This window comes from Mustelus asterias, chromosome 14 (assembly GCF_964213995.1).
Source record: "Mustelus asterias chromosome 14, sMusAst1.hap1.1, whole genome shotgun sequence".
Taxonomy (NCBI): Eukaryota; Metazoa; Chordata; class Chondrichthyes; order Carcharhiniformes; family Triakidae; genus Mustelus; species Mustelus asterias.
In genome coordinates, this window is record NC_135814.1 from 75,843,542 (window position 1) to 75,862,303 (window position 18,762).

Sequence of the window (18,762 nt, forward strand, 5' to 3'; positions counted from 1 at the left end):
AGGTTTACATATCAAGGATTGAATATATAAATAATAAAAACATCTAATTAACCTGGGGAAATGTTCGGGGCATTTAATTTTAATCAACACGGGTCGAGTATTAAAATATTAGTTTGTTATATGAGTTGCAACTTTTTTTTTAGCATTTATTAAACCTTTGTCAGGATTGACAATAAATGAGACCCGAAACGAAGTAAATAATGTTCCCGGTTTTATAATTATTGTAATACACAGGTTACATACCAGAAACATTTGTTTTAACAGCAGATTTCAAAGACTGAGCGTCTTTCTCATGTAGTCGAAACGTTTAACATTTCCAAATATCAGTGTTTGCGCCAGAGGGCGATCGTGCGTCTGGTAAAATCATGTTCTCCATCATTGGCTGAAATGGAATAAAGGGGAATTTCGTTAGACCAACGATTCGTACAGCTCTTAAGTCATTCTGATGCATGGTCACAGATATATTTTGCAAAATAAATTCACCAGATAAATGATTGAGTGAAATTGGGCACTTGGTAGAGCGAATTACTGACGGAATTGCTGTATTACTTTTCTGTAGCTGAATAACTAAAGTTGCGACTGAACCCCCACATAAAATAAATGTTGCAAACTGTGCATCAATTTATTCCCATTTCAAAAAAATCGGTGATAATTTGACTGAAATAAAGAATCTTCTGAACCACCAAAACTCCATGCGAGAATCAACGCTAATCACTTTGTATATTGTTTAGAATTAATAGATTTATTCAAAGTATGTACTTGTTTCAAAAGTGAGAAACATGTCGCCCGAATTAAACATACCGAATAATTTCACTCATTGGAACTTTTGTGAACCATTTTTTTCTAAAGTAGTAATATTGTTTCATGAGTAATAAATGAAGCCTCATCCTTTCCTCTGGGTTTGTTAGGAACTCCCTCCCACATTGGCAGCGGATTGGTCACCAAACCAGACTTTGCTGCACTGACTGGTGGAAGGTGACGTCAATCGTAGGAGTAGCGACGGATTTTCAAGCTGTCGTTGGGGGCTTACACCGAGAAATAGGAGAAAGAAGTGTTAGCGGGGCAGTACTTTGCATCAGTGCGCAAATTCTGCAAACTTCCAGTTTTATCGCAGTTAAAACGATATACATATAAGTTTTGCAGATTTGAGTTGACTTCACACTGACACAAGAACCATGCCTCTTTTCAAGCTCTGAGTTCTTCTCCGAAGTGTGTTTTGATCTGACAGATATGGGACTCTCGTCTAACAACATTGCCGCTGGAAGACTTTGTTGAGAATACAAAAAATACTTGCAGTTTGTTTGGTTTTCTATAATTTATGCACAAAATGGCGGAAGGTCGGAAGGAGAGTGGACTTCGTGATTCTGAAGTACTTTGGGAGCCTGAGTCAGTTGGAGATTCCCACAAAGCTTGGGGCACAACAGAGGAAGGTGATTTGGAAACTGCTGGAGGAGTGGTGGTAAGCGGAAAGGGCATCAGGAGGAGAAGCGCCCTTTTAGCGGCCGGGGACCGTTTCAGTCCCGGGGGACCAGCGTCCGGAGGAGCAACAGGGGATGTGGAAGCTTGTCTCATTGAGGCTGCCAAAGCTACACCCCGCAGGAGTAGCATCATTAAGGTATGTCATTTACCTTCCCGAGAGGTTATCCATGTGCATGCTTCTACCTACATGATAATTAATCAATCCCGAAGCGATATGCAAGATGCGCGTGTGATAAAGCGCTGGCTAACTAAGCATATATTTCTTCGAATGCAGTTTTTAAGTAACTTACCGAAATGCTTTTGAAATAATCTGCATTGACAAGTACCTTGTTTGGGACAGCTGAAGATATTGCTGTGAACTTACTGGTGAAGGTGAATAAATTACGCTTTTTACTCCTACAATAAAGTGGTCTCAAATCTGTGTTCTGCGCAGATACCTTGACACATTTCGAATTTGGTGTTAGGGCCATCTGAGGTACATGTCCTAACATGGTACGCTGGTGTATTGACACTGAACTGCCATGCATATTTGTTGCAGGGCAACATCCTATAAGTAAGGTATTAATGGTTACTTTTGTACAGTACCCTTCCTGCATTCGAAATACGTTAAATTTATTTTTGAGAAACTGTCCATGATCTGTGTGCTCTACAGTTATGGCAGTCAGAAGCTTGTGGACATTATTTTTTGGACTTAGTACAATTTGTTCTGTAGCTCTTGAACCTACATTCTGATTTAAAGCTTTAAAATCATCCCTCGGGTTTGGATAATATATTTCTATAACTGTTTGCCTTATTTTTGGAGCCATGGCAGATGCATTGGCTAACATATAGTTGGAGCTTCATTTTGTTTTCTGTTTTGCAAAAGAATATTCATAAAACAATTATTTTCTTCTTTGAAATGTGTCCATTGGCATGTGTTTTTGGCTGCAGAATCCTTAACTGCTTAAAATTGGTGCTTTTGCTTGAGTTCTGACATGACATAAGATTGCTGGATTAGATTTATGGCAGGCCAGGTAGGTTAGCTGGTAGTCCAATTATTACTAAACATAGGTTAATTAATAGTTACTTTTGTACTATACATTGTCCTGCAAATCATTCACATACTTTTTCTGTGCTTCTCTTTTTCTGAAAGTTTTAACACCAGGTTAAAGTCCAACAGGCTGATTAGGAATGATGAGCTTTCAGAGTGCTGTTCCTTCAACTGGTGGGTTCACAAACACGGCACATATAGACAAAGACACAATTGCAAGATAATGGTTGGAATGTGAGTTTTTACAGGTACAGACAGTGCAAGTGGAGAGAGGGATAATCACAGGCTAAAGTAGTGTGAATTGTTCTTCTTTATTCTTTAACTTGTGATTATCCCTCTCTCCACTCGCACTGTCTGTACCTGTAAAGACTCTCATTCCAACCATTATCTTGCAATTGTGTCTTTGCCGATACATGCCGTGTTTGTGAACCCATCTCTCTACTCACCTGATGAAGGAGCAGTGCTCCGAAAGCTTGTGATTCCAAATAAACCTGTTGGATTTTAACCTGGTGTTGTAAGACTTTATCACTGTGTCTACCCCAGACCAACACCGACATCTCCATGTCACAAAAGTTTTAAGTCATTGTTTGGGTAGGATTTAATGAATGGTGACAGCCTGTGGTATCTCGCCCAAATAATCATTATTTATGTACAAATCTTGAAAGTGAGCATTGGCACATAGGCTGTTCAACCAAAAGGATTATCACAGTTGAGCGCAGTGTGTCCTCCTTTGACATCCAATTGTGTACTTCCAGTAAAGCTGCGAGGGATGAGAATCTTGACTGATTCTGAATTCTGTAACCCAGGGGTCCTGAGGATCTTTTGTAACTATTCTCCATTTTTTGAGATATGGCCACTCATTAAATGGTGAAATTCAGGACTAGTTACTGGTTATATTCATTGGAAAAACACACCAGTCTATAATAATGAAAACAAAAAATGCTGGAAAAACTCTGCAGCTCACCATTTTCAAGGTCAATGGCGTTGCATGTAACAATCAAAAGACAAATGTTTCACCATATTAAGAAAAGTTCAAAAGTAAAACACTGGATGTTGGAAAGCTGAAATAGAAACAGAAAACGTTGGAAATACCAGCTCCAGCAGCATTTGTGAGAAGAGGAACAGAGTTGACATTTTGGATTAGAACAAAGAAAATTACAGCACAGGAACAGGCCCTTCGGCCCTCCAAGCCTGCACCGACCATGCTGCCTGACTTAACTAAAAACCCCTACGCTTCCAGGGACCATATCCCTTTATTCCCATCTCATTCATGTACTTGTCAAGACGCCCCTTAAAAGTCACTACCGTATCCGCTTCCACTACCTCCCCCGGCAACGAGTTCCAGGCACCCACCGCTCTGTGTATAAATAAATAAATAAAATCTGCCTCGTACATCTCTTTTAAAACTTGCACCTTAAACCTATGTCCCCCAGTAATTGACTCTTCCACCCTGGGAAAAAGCTTCTGACTATCCACTCTGTCCATGCCTTTCATAATCTTGTAGACTTCTATTAGGTCTCCCCTCAACCTCTGTCTCTCCAGTGAGAACAAACAAAGTTTCTTCAACCTCTCCTCATAGCTAATGCCCTCCATACCAGGCAACATCCTGGTAAATCTTTTCTGTACCCTCTCCAAAGCCTCCACATCCTTCTGGTAGTGTGGCGACCAGAATTGAACACTATATTCCAAGTGCGGCCTCACTAAGGTTCTATAAAGCGTCAACATGACTTGCCAATTTTTAAACTCAATACCCCGGCTGATGAAGACAAGCATGCCGTGTGCCTTCTTGACTACCTTCTCCACCTGCATTGCCACTTTCAGTGACCTGTATACCTGTACACCCAGATCCCTTTGCCTATCAATACTCCTTAAGGGTTCTGCCATTTACTGTATATTTCCTATCTGTATTAGACCTTCCAAAATGCATTACCTCACATTTGTCTGGATTAAACTCCATCTGCCATCTCTCCGCCCAAGTCTCCAACTGATTGATCTCCTTTCATCAGAACTGGGAATAAATTCGATAAGTAACATGTTTCAAGCAAGTTCAGAGGCAGGCTAAGGGGAGATGGTGGGCACACAAAAAACCTGAGAAATTGTTAGGCACCACTAGGTTAGACAGATTTTCCCTAATTAATGTTGCAGCAAATCAAGTGCAAGAGGTTGGCATGTCTTATGAGGATAGGTTGAGGGAGCTCGGTCTTTTCTCCTTTGGAGAGACGAAGGATGAGAGGTGACCTGATAGAAGTGTACAAGATGTTGAGAGGTATAGATCCGGTGGATTCTCGGAGGCTTTTTCCCAGGGCTGAAAGGGCTGCTACGAGAGGACACAGGTTTAAGGTGCTGGGGAGTAGGTACAGAGGAGATGTTGGGGGTAAGTTTTTCACACAGAAGGTGGTGGGTGAGTGGAATCGGCTGCCGTCAGTGGTGGTGGAGGCAAACTCGATGGGGTCTTTTAAGAGACTTCTGGATGAGTACATGGGACTTAATAGGATTGAGGGTTATAGGTAAGCCTATATATAAGCCGAGGTAGGTAGGGACATGACCGGCGCAACTTGTGGGCCGAAGGGCCTGTTTGTGCTGTACTTTTTTCTGTTTCTTCTATGTTTCTAAGTGAATGTTGACTCGCAATTAGTGTTTTCATTTTCTTATAACTTATGCCTTTTAGCATTTAATTAGTATGTTTCTTCTATCATTCATTCTGAACTATGGAAGATGCTATCTGTCGAAATTGGTCATCGCAGTTTAAATTGTTCATCCCAGTGAAGCCAACAGGTTAACAACACCAGTAAGTTACTTGACCTGAAATGTTAACTGTTTCTCTTTCTGATGCTGATAAACCTGTTGAGCATTTGCAGCATTTTCTGTTTCTTTTACCTCCACCACTGAAGGTGGGCAGAATTTTTGTTTTTGTTTGTAAACAACATTGCCAAATTGAGAACACTCAGGATGGTTTGAGGTTATATAAGAGGGTCATGGGGAAGTGGATGGGGAAATGAGTTGGCAGGGGTGGTATGAGGAGGACTGTGTGGATGGGAGCATGAGTTGGCATGGAGGTTATATTGGGTATAAGGGGGCATGGGTTGCCATGCAAATAGCATGAAGATATTTGGGGGGGGGGGGGGTGCAGAAATGGGGGGGAGGGGGCGGAGGGTGCAGAAAGAGAGGGTGTGTGATGGGTTAGGGCTAGAGGCACTGAGAACTGAGGCATGTTTTCTAACTAACCCGCCTTGGCATTCGCCCAGCCCCATGGCCACCAAGGACCTACTTGGTGCACCCTTCACTGTTTAAAGCTGTTTTGTACTATGCAACACTAAAATTAAAAAAAAACAAGTTGATGTTAAATGTTGCATTTAGATCTGTGTTCAAAACATTATGTTTCAAATTGAAGCATTATCTGGAACGAGTTACACAGACGAGAGTAACGTGAAGACGTTTGCATGGAAACGGGCGAGGCAGGGTAGGTTTAGTTCTTAGTTGTTTCCTGTGTTATTTGAAGAAAGGGGGAATTATGAGTGAGGCCAGTTTGTTGTTCTCGGTGTCGGATGTGGGAGGTCCTGGAGTCTCCTAGCCTCCTGGACGTCCATATCTGCGCCAGGTGCGTCGAGTGCAGCTCCTAAGGGACCACGTTAGGGAACTGGAGCTGCAGCTCGACCTTCATCTGGTTAGGAAGAATGAGGAGGTGATAGAGAGGAGTTACAGGCAGGTGGTCACACCGGGGCCACGCGAGGCAGACCAGTGGGTCACGGTTAGGAATGGGAAGGGGAAAGATCAGGTACTAGAGAGTACCCCAGTGGCTGTGCACCTTAACAATAAGTACTCCTGGTTGAGTGCTGTTGGGGGGGGACAGCCTATCTGGGGGAAGCAACAGTGGCCATGCCTCTGGCACAGAGTCCGGTCCTGTAGCTCAGAAGGGTAGGGAAAGGAGGGGGAAGGCAGTTGTAATAGGGGACTCTATAGTGAGGGGGTCAGACAGGCGAATCTGTGGACGCAGACAAGAAACTCGGATGGGTGTTTGCCTCCCTGGTGCCAGGATCCGGGATGTTTCTGATCGCGTCCAGGATATCCTGAAGTGGGAGGGAGAAGAGCCAGAGGTCGTGGTACATATTGGTACCAATGACATAGGTAGGAAAAGGGAAGAGGTCCTGAAAGGAGAATAGAGGGAGTTGAGAAGAAGGACCGCAAAGGTAGTAATCTCGGGATTGCTGCCTGTGCCACTCAACAGTGAGAGTAGGAATGGAATGAGGTGGAGGATAAATGCGTGGCTGAGGGATTGGAGCAGGGGGCAGGGACTCGGGTTTCTGGATCATTGGGACCTCTTTTGGGGCAGGTGTGACCTGTACAATAAGGACAGGTTGCACTTGAATCCCAGGGGGACCAATATCCTGGCGGGGAGGTTTGCTAAGGCTACTGGGGAGAGTTTAAACTAGAATGGTTGTGGGGTGGGAATCAAATTGAAGTGACTGGGAGAGAGGAGGTTAGCTCACAAATAGAGAAAGCTTGTCGACAGTGTGAGAGGGAGGATAGGCAGGTGATAGAGAAGGGGAGCGTTCAGACCGAAGGTTTGAGATGTGTCTATTTTAACGCAGGGAGTGTTGTGAACAAAGTGGATGAGCTTAGAGCGTGGATCACTACTTGGAAATATGATGTGGTGGCCATTACAGAGACTTGGATGACTCGGGGACAAGACTGGTTACTTCAAGTGCCGGGTTTCAGATGTTTCAGAAGGGACAGGGAGGGAGGCAGAAGAGGTGGGGGAGTGACACTGTTGATCAGAGATAGTGTCACGGCTGCAGAAAAGATGGACACCATGGAGGGATTGTCTACGGAGTCTCTGTGGGTGGAGGTTAGGAACAGGAAGGGTGTTTTCTATAGGCCGCCCAATAGTAACAGGGATGTTGAGGAGCGGATAGGGAAACAGATCCTGGAAAGGTGTAATAATGTAAGAGTTTTAACAACACCGGGTTAAAGTCCAACAGGTTTATTTGGTAGCAAATACTATTAGCTTTCAGAGCACTGCTCCTTTGTCAGATGGAGTGGAAGTGTGCTCTCAAACAGGGCACAGAGACACAAAATCAAGTTACAGAATACTGATTAGAATGCGAATCCCTACAGCCAACCAGATCTTAAAGATACAGACAATGTGGGTGGAGGGAGCATTAAGCACAGGTTAAAGAGATGTGTATTGTCTCCAGACAGGACAGCCTGCAAGTCCAGGAGGCAAGCTGTGGGGGTTACTGATAATGTGACATAAATCCAACATCCCGGTTTAGGCCGCCCTCGTGTGTGCGGAACTTGGCTATCAGTTTCTGCTCAGCGACTCTGCGCTGTCGTGTGTCGTGAAGGCCGCCTTGGAGAACGCTTACCTGAAGATCAGAGGCTGAATACCCGTGACTGCTGAAGTGCACCCCCACAGGAAGAGAACAGTCTTGCCTGGTGATTGGCGAGCGGTGTTCATTTATCCATTGTCGTAGCGTCTGCATGGTTTCCCCAATGTACCATGCCTCGGGACATCCTTTCCTGCAGCGTATCAGGTAGACAACGTTGGCCGAGTTGCAAGACTATATACCGTGTACCTGGTGGATGTTGTTCTCGCGTGAGATGATGGCATCCGTGTCGATGATCCGGCGCGTCTTGCAGAGGTTGCTGTGACAGGGTTGTGTGGTGTCGTGGTCACTGTTCTCCTGAAGGCTGGGTAGTTTGCTGTGGACAATGGTCTGTTTGAGGTTGTGTGGTTGTTTGAAGGCAAGAAGTGGGGGTGTGGGGATGGCCTTGGCGGGATGTTCGTCGTCTTCAATGACATGTTGAAGGCTCCGGAGAAGATGTTGTAGCTTCTCCGCTCTGGGGAAGTACTGGACGACGAAGGGTACTCTGTCCACCGTGTCCCGTGTTTGTCTTCTGAGGAGGTCGGTGCGGTTTTTCGCTGTGGCGCATCGGAACTGTTGATCAATGAGTCGAACGCCATATCCTGTTCTTGAGGGCATCTTTCAGCGTCTGGAGGTGTCTGTTGCGATCCTCCTCATCCGAGCAGATCCTGTGTATATGGAGGGCTTGTCCATAGGGGATGGCTTCTTTAACGTGTTTAGGGTGGAAGCTGGAGAAGTGGAGCATCGTGAGGTTATCCGTGGGCTTGCGGTACAGTGAGGTGCTGAGGTGACTCTCCTTAATGGAGATGCGTGTGTCCAAGAATGCAACCGATTCCGGAGAGTAGTCCATGGTGAGTCTGATGGTGGGATGGAACTTGGTGATGTCATCATATAGTTGTTTCAGTGATTGCTCACCATGACTCCAAAGGAAGAAAATGTCATCGATGTATCTAGTGTATAGCATCGGTTGATGGTCCTGTGCGGTGAAGAAGTCTTGTTCGAACCTGTGCATGAAGATGTTGGCATATTGAGGTGCGAATTTGGTCCCCATGGCTGTTCCGTGTGTCTGGATGAAGAACTGGTTGTTGAAGGTGAAGACGTTGTGGTCCAGGAGGAAGCGGATGAGTTGTGAAATTGCACCTGGAAACTGGCAGTTGTCGGCGCTGAGCACTGAGGCCATTGCAGCAATGCCATCGTGGGGGATGCTGGTGTAGAGCGCCGAGACATCCATTGTGACGAGGATTGCTCCTGGTTCAACTGCTCCATGTGTGCTGAGTTTCTGTAGGAAGTCCGTAGTGTCGCGACAAAAGCTGGGGGTTCTTTGTACAATGGGTTTCAGGATGCCCTCGACATAGCCGGAGAGGTTCTCGCACAGGGTCCCATTGCCCGATACGATGGGACAGCCAGGTGTGTTTGCCTTGTGTATCTTTTGTGAGGCAGTAGAGATCTTCAACGCGAGGAGTACGTGGGATGAGAGCACAGAGAGTGCTTTTAAGGTCCGGATCAAAGGTCTTGATCAGAGAACTGAACAACGAGGAACACTACAGACAGTTACCCACAGATCCGACCAAAGAACACACCCGTCAACTCAACACTCTGATCAAAACCTTTGATCCAGACCTTCAAAGCACCCTCTGTGCTCTCATCCCACGTACGCCCCGCGTTGGAGATCTCTACTGCCTCACAAAGATACACAAGGCATACGCACCCGGCTGTCCCATCGTATCGGGCAATGGGACCCTGTGCGAGAACCTCTCCGGCTACGTCGAGGGCATCCTGAAACCCATTGTACAAAGAACCCCCAGCTTTTGTCGTGACACTACGGACTTCCTACAGAAACTCAACGCACATGGAGCAGTTGAACCAGGAGCACTCCTTGTCACAATGGATGTCTCAGCGCTCTACACCAGCTCCCCCACGATGATGGCATTGCTGCAATGGCCTCAGTACTCAACGCCGTCAACTGCCAGTTTCCAGGTGCAATTTCACAATTCATCCGCTTCCTCCTGGACCACAATGTCCTCATCTTCAACAACCAGTTCTTCATCCATTCACACGGAACAGCCATGGGGACCAAATTCGCACCTCAATATGCCAACATCTTCATGCACAGGTTCGAACAAGACTTCTTCACCACACAGGACCTTCAACCGATGCTATACACTAGATATGTCGATGACATTTTCTTCCTTTGGAGTCATGGTGAGCAATCACTGAAACAACTATATGATGACATCAACAATTTCCATCCCACCATCAGACTCACCATGGACTACTCTCTGGAATCGGTTGCATTCTTGGACACACGCATCTCCATTAAGGAGAGTCACCTCAGCACCTCACTGTACCGCAAGCCCACGGATAACCTCATGATGCTTCACTTCTCCGGCTTCCACCCTAAACACGTTAAAGAAGCCATCCCCTACGGACAAGCCCTCCGTATACAAAGGATCTGCTCGGATGAGGAGGATCGCAACAGACACCTCCAGACGCTGAAAGATGCCCTCAAGAACAGGATATGGCGTTCGACTCATCGATCAACAGTTCCGACGCGCCACAGCGAAAAACCGCACCGACCTCCTCAGAAGACAAACTGGGACACGGTGGACAGAGTACCCTTTGTCGTCCAGTACTTCCCCAGAGCGGAGAAGCTACGGCATCTCCTCCGGAGCCTTCAACGTGTCATTGATGAAGACTAACATCTCGCCAAGGCCATCCCCACACCCCCACATCTTGCCTTCAAACAACCGCGCAACCTCAAACAGACCATTGTCCGCTGCAAACTACCCAGCCTTCAGGAGAACAGTGACCACGACACCACACAACCCTGCCACAGCAACCTCTGCAAGACGTGCCGGATCATTGACACGGATGCCATCATCTCACATGAGAACACCATCTACCAGGTACACGGTACCTACTCTTGCAACTCGGCCAACGTTGTCTACCTGATACGCTGCAGGAAAGGATGTCCCGAGGCATGGTACATTGGGGAAACCATGCAGACGCCAAGACAACGGATGAATGAACACCGCTCGCCAATCACCAGGCAAGACTGTTCTCTTCCTGTGGGGGAGCACTTCAGCAGTCACGGGCATTCAGCCTCTGATCTTCAGGTAAGCGTTCTCCAAGGTGGCCTTCACGACAGCGCAGAGTCGCTGAGCAGAAACTGATAGCCAAGTTCCGCACACATGAGGACGGCCTAAACCGGGATGTTGGATTTATGTCACATTATCAGTAACCCCCCACAGCTTGCCTCCTGGACTTGCAGGCTGTCCTGTCTGGAGACAATACACATCTCTTTAACCTGTGCTTAATGCTCCCTCCACCCACATTGTCTGTATCTTTAAGGTTGGTTGGCTGTAGGGATTCGCATTCTAATCAGTATTCTGTAACTTGATTTTGTGTCTCTGTGCCCTGTTTGAGAGCACATTTCCACTCCATCCGACGAAGGAGCAGTGCTCCGAAAGCTAATGGTATTTGCTATCAAATAAACCTGTTGGACTTTAACCTGGTGTTGTTAAAACTCTTACTGTGTTCACCCCAGTCCAACGCCGGCATCTCCACAAGGTGTAATAATAACAGAGTTGTCATGATGGGAAATTTTAATTTCCCAAATCTTGATTGGAATCTCCCTAGAGTAAGGGGTGTAGATGGGGAGGAGTTTGTTAGGTGTGTTCAGGAGGGTTTCTTGACACAGTATGTAGAGAGGCTGTACTTGATTTGGTATTGGGAAATGAACCTGGGCAGGTGTCAGATCTCTCAGTGGGAGAGCATTTTGGAGATGGTGATCATAATTCTATCTCCTTTACAATAGCATTGGAGAGAGATAAAATCGGACAAGTTAGAAAAGTGTTTAATTGGAGTAAGGGGAATTATGAGGCTATCAGGCAGGAAATTGGAGGCTTAAATTGGAAAGAGATTTTCTCAGGGAAATGTACGGAAGAAATGTGGAAAATTTTCAGGGAATATTTGTCTGGAGTTCTGCATAGCAACGTTCCAATGAGACAAGGAAGTTATGGTAGGTTACAGGAACCGTGGTGTACAAAGGTTGTAATTAATCTAGTCAAGAAGAAAAGAAAAGCTTACAAAAGGTTCAGGGAGCGAGGTAATGTTAGAGATCTTGAAGAGTATACGGCTAATAGGAAGGATCTTAAGAAGGAAATTAGGAGAGCCAGAAGGGGTCATGAGAAGGCCTTGGCAGGCAGGATTAAGGAAAACCCCAAGGCATTCTACAAGTATGTGAAGAGCAAGAGGATAAGACGTGAAAGAATAGGACCTATCAAGTGTGAAGGTGGGAAAGTTTGTATGGAACCGGAAAAAATAGCAGAGGTACTTAATGAATACTTTACTTCAGTATTCACTATGGAAAAGGATCTTGGTGGTTGTAGTGCAGACTTGCAGCGGACTGAAAAGCTTGAGCATGTAGATATTAAGAAAGAGGATGCGTTGGAGCTTTTGAAAAGCATCAAGTTAGATAAGTCGCCGGGACCGGATGAGACGTACCCCAGGCTACTGTGGGAGGCGAGGGAGGAGATTGCTGAGCCTCTGGCGATGATCTTTGCATCATCAATGGAGACGGGAGAGGTTCCGGAGGATTGCGGATGTTGTTCCTTTATTCGAGAAAGGGAGTAGAGATAGCCCTGGAAATTATAGACCAGTGAGTGTAACCTCAGTGGTTGGTAAGTTGATGGAGAAGATCCTGAGAGGCAGGATTTATGAATATTTAGAGAGGTATAATATGATTAAGAATAGTCAGTATGGCTTTGTCAAAGGCAGATCATGCCTTATGAGCCTGGTTGAATTTTTTGAGGATGTGACTAAACACATTGATGAAGGAAGAGCAGAAGATGTAGTATATATGGACTTCAGCAAGGCATTTGATAAGGTGCCCCATGCAAGGCTTATTGAGAAAGTGAGGGGGCATGGGATCCAAGGGGACATTGCTTTGTGGATCCAGAACTGGCTTGCCCACAGAAGGCAAAGAGTGGTTATAGATGGGTCATATTCTGAATGGAGGTCGGTCACCAGTGGAGTGCCCCAAGGATCTGTTCTGGGACCCTTACTCTTTGTGATTTTTATAAATGACCTGGATGAGGAAGTGGAGGGATGGGTTGGTAAGTTTGCTGATGACACAAAGGTTGGAGGTGTTGTGGATAGTGTAGAGGGATGTCAGAAGCTGCAAGCGAGACATTGATAGGATGCAAGACTGGGCGGAGAAATGGCAGATGGAGTTTAACCAAGATCAGTGTGAGGTGGTCCATTTTGGCAGGTCAAATAGGATGGCAGAATATAATAATGGTAGGACTCTTGGCAGTGTGGAAGATCAGAAGAATCTTGGGGTCCGAGTTCGTAGGACGCTCAAAGCAGCTGTGCAGGTTGAGGCTGTGGTTAAGAAGGCGTATAGTGTATTGGCCTTCATCAATTGAGGAATTGAGTTTAGGAGTCGTGAGATAATGTTGCAGCTATATAAGACCCTGGTCAGACCACACTTGGGGTACTATGCTCAGTTCTGGTCGCCTCATTACAGGAAGGATGTGGAAGCCATAGAAAGAGTGCAGAGGAGACTTACAAGGATGTTGCCTGGGTTGGGGGGCATGCCTTATGAGGATAGGTTGAGTGAGCTCGGCCTTTTCTCCTTGGAGAGATGAAGGATGAGGGGTGACCTGATAGAGGTGTATAAGATGTTGAGAGGTATTGTTCGAGTGGACACACAGAGGCTTTTTCCTAGGGCTGAAATGGTTACCACAAGAGGACACAGGTTTAAGGTGCTGGGGAGTAGGTACAGGGGAGATGTCAGGGGTAAGTTTTTCACTCGGAGGGTGCTGGGTGCGTGGAATGGGCTGCCAGCAATGGTGATGGAGGCGGATTCGATAGGGTCTTTTAAGAGACTTTTAGATAAGTACATGGAACTTAGTAAGATAGAGGTTTATAGGTAAGGCTAGTAATCGGTAAGGTAGGGACATGTTCGGCACAACTTTGTGGGCTGAAGGGCCTGTATTGTGCTGTAGTTTTTCTATGTTTCTAATTGGTGGTGTTTGGTACAGACATTTTGAAGTGATAGATAATATTGAGGTCTCCTTCCAGCATATTCAATTGGCGTAGACAAAGTAATATGCTCTGTTTGGGAAGCACTCTGGTTGTGCCGCCCGGGAGATAAATACATCTTTTGTGAGGGCAGATAATTTGACACGTGGGGTAGAATTTAATGTTGGCATCGGGGTCTTGCCTGCCAGTTGGAGAACTGGTGGAATCTGCATGCCACCTCTGGAGAAGGCACAATGGAGTTAGGTGCACTTAACTGTCAAACTTTGGGCCTTTCCCAGGATGCAAGATCCTGGGGCAAAGATCCCACCCATGAGAGCTGGCAGAAATCAGCAGCTCTCCATAGCTCATCAGTGCCAAGAGATCCAGGCCACTGAGTCAGGGTGGGAAAGGGGTCATGGGAGAGGGTCACTGCCTAGTTGGGGGAGGCTTTGTGTCTGAAAAAAGGGCAGGAGTGTGGCTCTCACTGGGCCACCCCCTCCGTTTCCCAATGTTGCATCCCTTGATCCAGACAATTTGCCTTGATTGGGAGCGCTATCTGGGAGGCCAGGTTTGCTTTTATGTGCACCCTGCTTGGCAACCTTGCTGCCGGCAGGCCATTTAATTCTGCCTAAGGACCTGGAGCTTTTGCTGCGTTGCACGACACAGAGCTCTTTTAAAAAATGACTGCCACATCCAGATCCTAGGATCTGTGTTCCCATTCCCATTTCCACCAATTTTGCTGGCATGGGATAAGGGTGCGGACAGTTAGTGCAAGTGGGTGCTTTTAAAGCCCCCAATATTTTTTTGTGGAGCCGGGCCCTTCTGTAAGTAGGTTAATGACATGTCAGAAGAATCCAGTTCCATGTCAGAAACCCAAAAGTTTTTCTGTGTGAGCTTTCAAATACAACAAAAATGTTCTTTCAGTTTCAATAATTAGGTATTGTATGTCTGTGTTTTTGTTGCAATGATAGATTGAGGTACTGTCCTGCAAAGGTAAGTTGATCGTTAGATTGATCAACATTGTGTAAGTGTTGAGATGCAACAAAGTACTTTTTTTGCATTGGGAAAGGGGCTTTTATGCATTTAAAAACTTTAGAAAATACTGCTTGGAATCTCAGTAATATGAGGTGATGTGAATGAGTCCAGCTGTTTTCACCGAGAGGAGAGGAAAAAGCCTCCATTTGCTCTTCAACTGCTTTTGTTAACAGGACATTTGGCATAGTTTAGAAAAATAAAGACCATCTGTTCTTGTTCTGTTTAATAGGCTCCATTGTGTACTACTTGCTGAAATAGCTGAGCCTATCTATTGTCGAGCAGTCCAGACTTTAAAAGCTGGTTTTAAAAAACCATGATGTGGAGATGCCGGCGTTGGACTGGGGTGAACACGGTAAGAAGTCTCACAACACCAGGTTAAAGTCCAACAGGTTTATTTGGTAGCAAATGCGGTATTTGCTACCAAATAAACCTGTTGGACTTTAATCTGGTGTTGTGAGACTTCTTACCGTTTAAAAAACCAGCCAGCAGCCTCAATGGATACAGCCTCTCCCCTTGGTTATTTGATGATAGGACAATCCCCCCCCCCCCCCCCATGCCACTACAAGAATAGCACCCACAGAATTGTTCATCGGCAGACAACCTTTGACAGGGTACCGCATGGTAGGTTGTTGCATAAGATTAAATCTCACAGGATCCAGGATGAAGTAGCTGATGCACATCAATTTAGACACGAGGCTCGAGGCTTCAGTAAATGAAGGCTTTTATTTCCTATTAATGAAGCTATCAGAACTTATGTACACTATCCCAGACTGAAGGGGTCCCGGCCAGAGCAGGGACTCTTATACTTCTCTCAGGAGGCGGAGCCCGACTGGGATGTGCCACAACACAGGTGTAACAACCCCACCCTAACCCAACAGCAACAATAGCACAATCCAACAGTAACATATGTACATCCTTGTAGTCCTGGCCAGCCCCTGGCTCAGCACTATCCAGTGGGAACCAACGATGGTTCACCACATTCACCCCTCCTTTGAAACAAAGGCCGGCGGGGTACAAAAACCAGAATAAAATGTCAGCAGTCTATAAGTTCAGACGGTCAGGGGGACCGCACCGTCGTTGTGACCTCCTCAATACCGGCGGTGACACCGGAGTAGGCACTTGCGGTGGCATTCTCCCCAAAACGGCGTCCAGCTGTTCTTCCACGGACTCTCAGGCCGGTTGACCCTGGGGTGACGGTGGTGCAGGGGATCCTGACACGCCCTGCGGTGGCAACCATCTTCTGGGCTCAGGCAAGCTGTACATGGGAGTAAAATTGTTAAGCAATGGTCCCGATGCTGCCCGCGCCGTGTCCGGGGAAGAAATGAGAGATAATGGGTTTGTGACTGGGGTATGGGAGCGACAGGGGTTGCTACGTCCCCTGCTGGCGCCAGATCTCGGATCGAGACCATGTCCTCTCGCCCGTCAGGGTATGCCACATAGGCATACTGAGGGTTGGCGTGGAGGAGATGGACCTGTTCGACCAAGGGGTCGGACTTGCGGTCCCTTGCATGTCGCCGCAGGAGGACGGGTCCTGGGTACGTCAACCAAGACGGTAAAGATATCCCCGAGGAAGACTTCCGAGGGAATGAGAACATCCTCTCGTGGGGAGTAGCATTGGTTGCCGTACACAGGAGGGAGCGAATAGAGTGAAGCGCATCAGGGAGGACCTCCTGCCAACGGGAGACTGGAAGACCTTTGGATTTCAACGCCAATAAGACAGCCTTCCAGACGGTAGCATTCTCTCGTTCCACCTGTCCATTACCCCATGGGTTATAACTCGTGGTCCTACTAGAGGCAATCCCGTATGAGAGCAGGAATTGCCTCAAGTCATCGCTCATGAACGACGAGCCCCTGTCACTATGGATGTAGCTGGGGTACCCGAACAGGGTAAAAAGATCACGGAATGCCTTGATCACCGTGGCAGCAGATGTATCCGAGCAGGGAACAACAAAAGGGAACCGGGAGTACTCCTCGATGATGTTTAGAAAGTACACGTTCCGATCTGTTGAGGGAAGGGGGCCCTTAAAATCAACACTCAGTCTCTCGAAGGGACGAGTGGCCTTGACCAAATGTGCCCGGTCAGGTCGGTAAAAGTGCGGTTTGCATTCCGCGCAAATCCGACAGCTCCTTGTTACCGACCTGACGTCCTCCACCGAGTAAGGCAGGTTGCGGGCTTTTACAAAGTGGTAGAGCCGAGTGACCCCAGGATGGCACAGATCATTATGGAGGGCGTTCAAACGATCCTCCTGAATACTAGCGCATGTTCCACGCGAGAGGGCATCCGAGGGCTCATTGAGTTTCCCTGGATGATACATGATATCGTAGTTATAGGTGGAGAGTTCAATTCTCCACCGCAAGATCTTGTCATTCTTGATCTTGCCCCTCTGCGTGTTGTTAAACATGAACACCATGGACCGCTGGTCCGTGATCAGGGTGAACCGTTTTCCTGCCAAGTAATGGCGCCAGTGTCTGACGGCCTCCACAATGGCCTGAGCCTCCTTTTCCACCGCTGAATGTCGAATTTCGGGGCCTTGGAGGGTGCGGGAAAAAAATGCGACGGGCCTGCCCGCCTGGTTAAGTGTGGAGGCCAGGGCAAAATCAGATGCATCGCTTTCCACCTGAAAGGGGATGGACTCGTCTACCGCTTGCATCGTAGCTTTCGCGATGTCGTCTTTCAATTTCTTGAAGGCCAATTGGGCCTCTGGTGTTAGGGGAAAAGTCGTGGACTTAAGTGGACGGGCTTTGTCCGTGTAGTTGGGAACCCACTGCGCATAATATGAGAAGAGGCCTAGGCATCCTCTCAGTGCTTTTGCACTAGCAGGCAAGGGAAGTTCAGCAAGGGGGCGCATACGGTCTGGATCAGGGCCAATGACCCCGTTTTCCACCACGTATCCCAGGATGGCTAAACGGCGCGTACGGAACACACACTTCTCCCTGTTGTAGGTCAAGTTCAGGCGAGATGCAGTGCGTAAGAAGTTCTGGAGGTTTGTGTCATGGTCCTGCTGATCATGGCCGCAGATGGTGACATTATCCAGGTACGGGAAGGTAGCCCGCAGCCTGTTCTGGTCCACCATTCGGTCCATAGCACGCTGGAAGACCGAGACCCCATTGGTGACACCAAAGGGAACCCTAAGAAAATGGTACAAGCGACCATCCGCCTCAAAAGCCGTGTATTGTCGGTCCTCTGGGCGAATGGGGAGTTGGTGGTAGGCGGACCTGAGGTCTATGGTGGAGAACACCCGGTACTGCGCAATCTGATTGACCATATCAGATATGCGCGGGAGGGGATACGCATCCAGCTGCGTATATCGGTTAATGGTCTGACTGTAGTCAATGACCATCCGGGGTTTGTTCCCGCTCTTGACTACCACAACCTGTGCTCTCCACGGACTAACACTGGGTTGTATGATCCCTTCTTTGAGGAGCCGCTGAACCTCAGATCTAATGAAGATCCGACCCTCAGTGCTGTAACGCCTACTTTTAGTAGCGATGGGCTTGCAGCCTGGTACCAGATTCTGAAATAAGGAGGGTGTGGTGATCTTTAACGTCGAGAGGTTGCAGGCGGGGCGCGTTGGGCAATTTGGAGACTGCAGCTGTTCTCCCACTGCCAGCGAAGGGAGTGGCCCACCGTACTGTAGGATTACACTCCTCGAGTGGACCATGAAGTTTAGTCCGAGAAGTATTGGCGCGCAAAGATACGGCAACACAAGGAGCTTGAAGCGCTCGTAAACTGTGCCTTGTACTTTTCAAGGTAACCACGCAACTCCCTAGCACGGCAACAGACCGGGACCTTGATGCAATAGAGATTGTCTGTTTGGCAGGTTG

At 47.2% G+C, this 18,762-nt stretch overlaps 1 protein-coding gene across 3 annotated transcripts in view; it reads left to right on the top strand.

The window, feature by feature from the left end:
- The first annotated feature begins 990 nt into the window (after positions 1-990).
- plcl1 (phospholipase C like 1) overlaps positions 991-18,762 on the top strand; it is a 635,760-nt gene continuing 617,988 nt past the window's right edge. For all 3 annotated transcript variants that reach the window (XM_078228649.1, XM_078228648.1, XM_078228647.1), the window contains exon 1: positions 991-1,615. In XM_078228649.1, the coding sequence (XP_078084775.1) occupies positions 1,319-1,615 (297 nt within the window). In that variant the 5' untranslated portion in view covers positions 991-1,318. The remainder of the gene's footprint in view (positions 1,616-18,762) is intronic.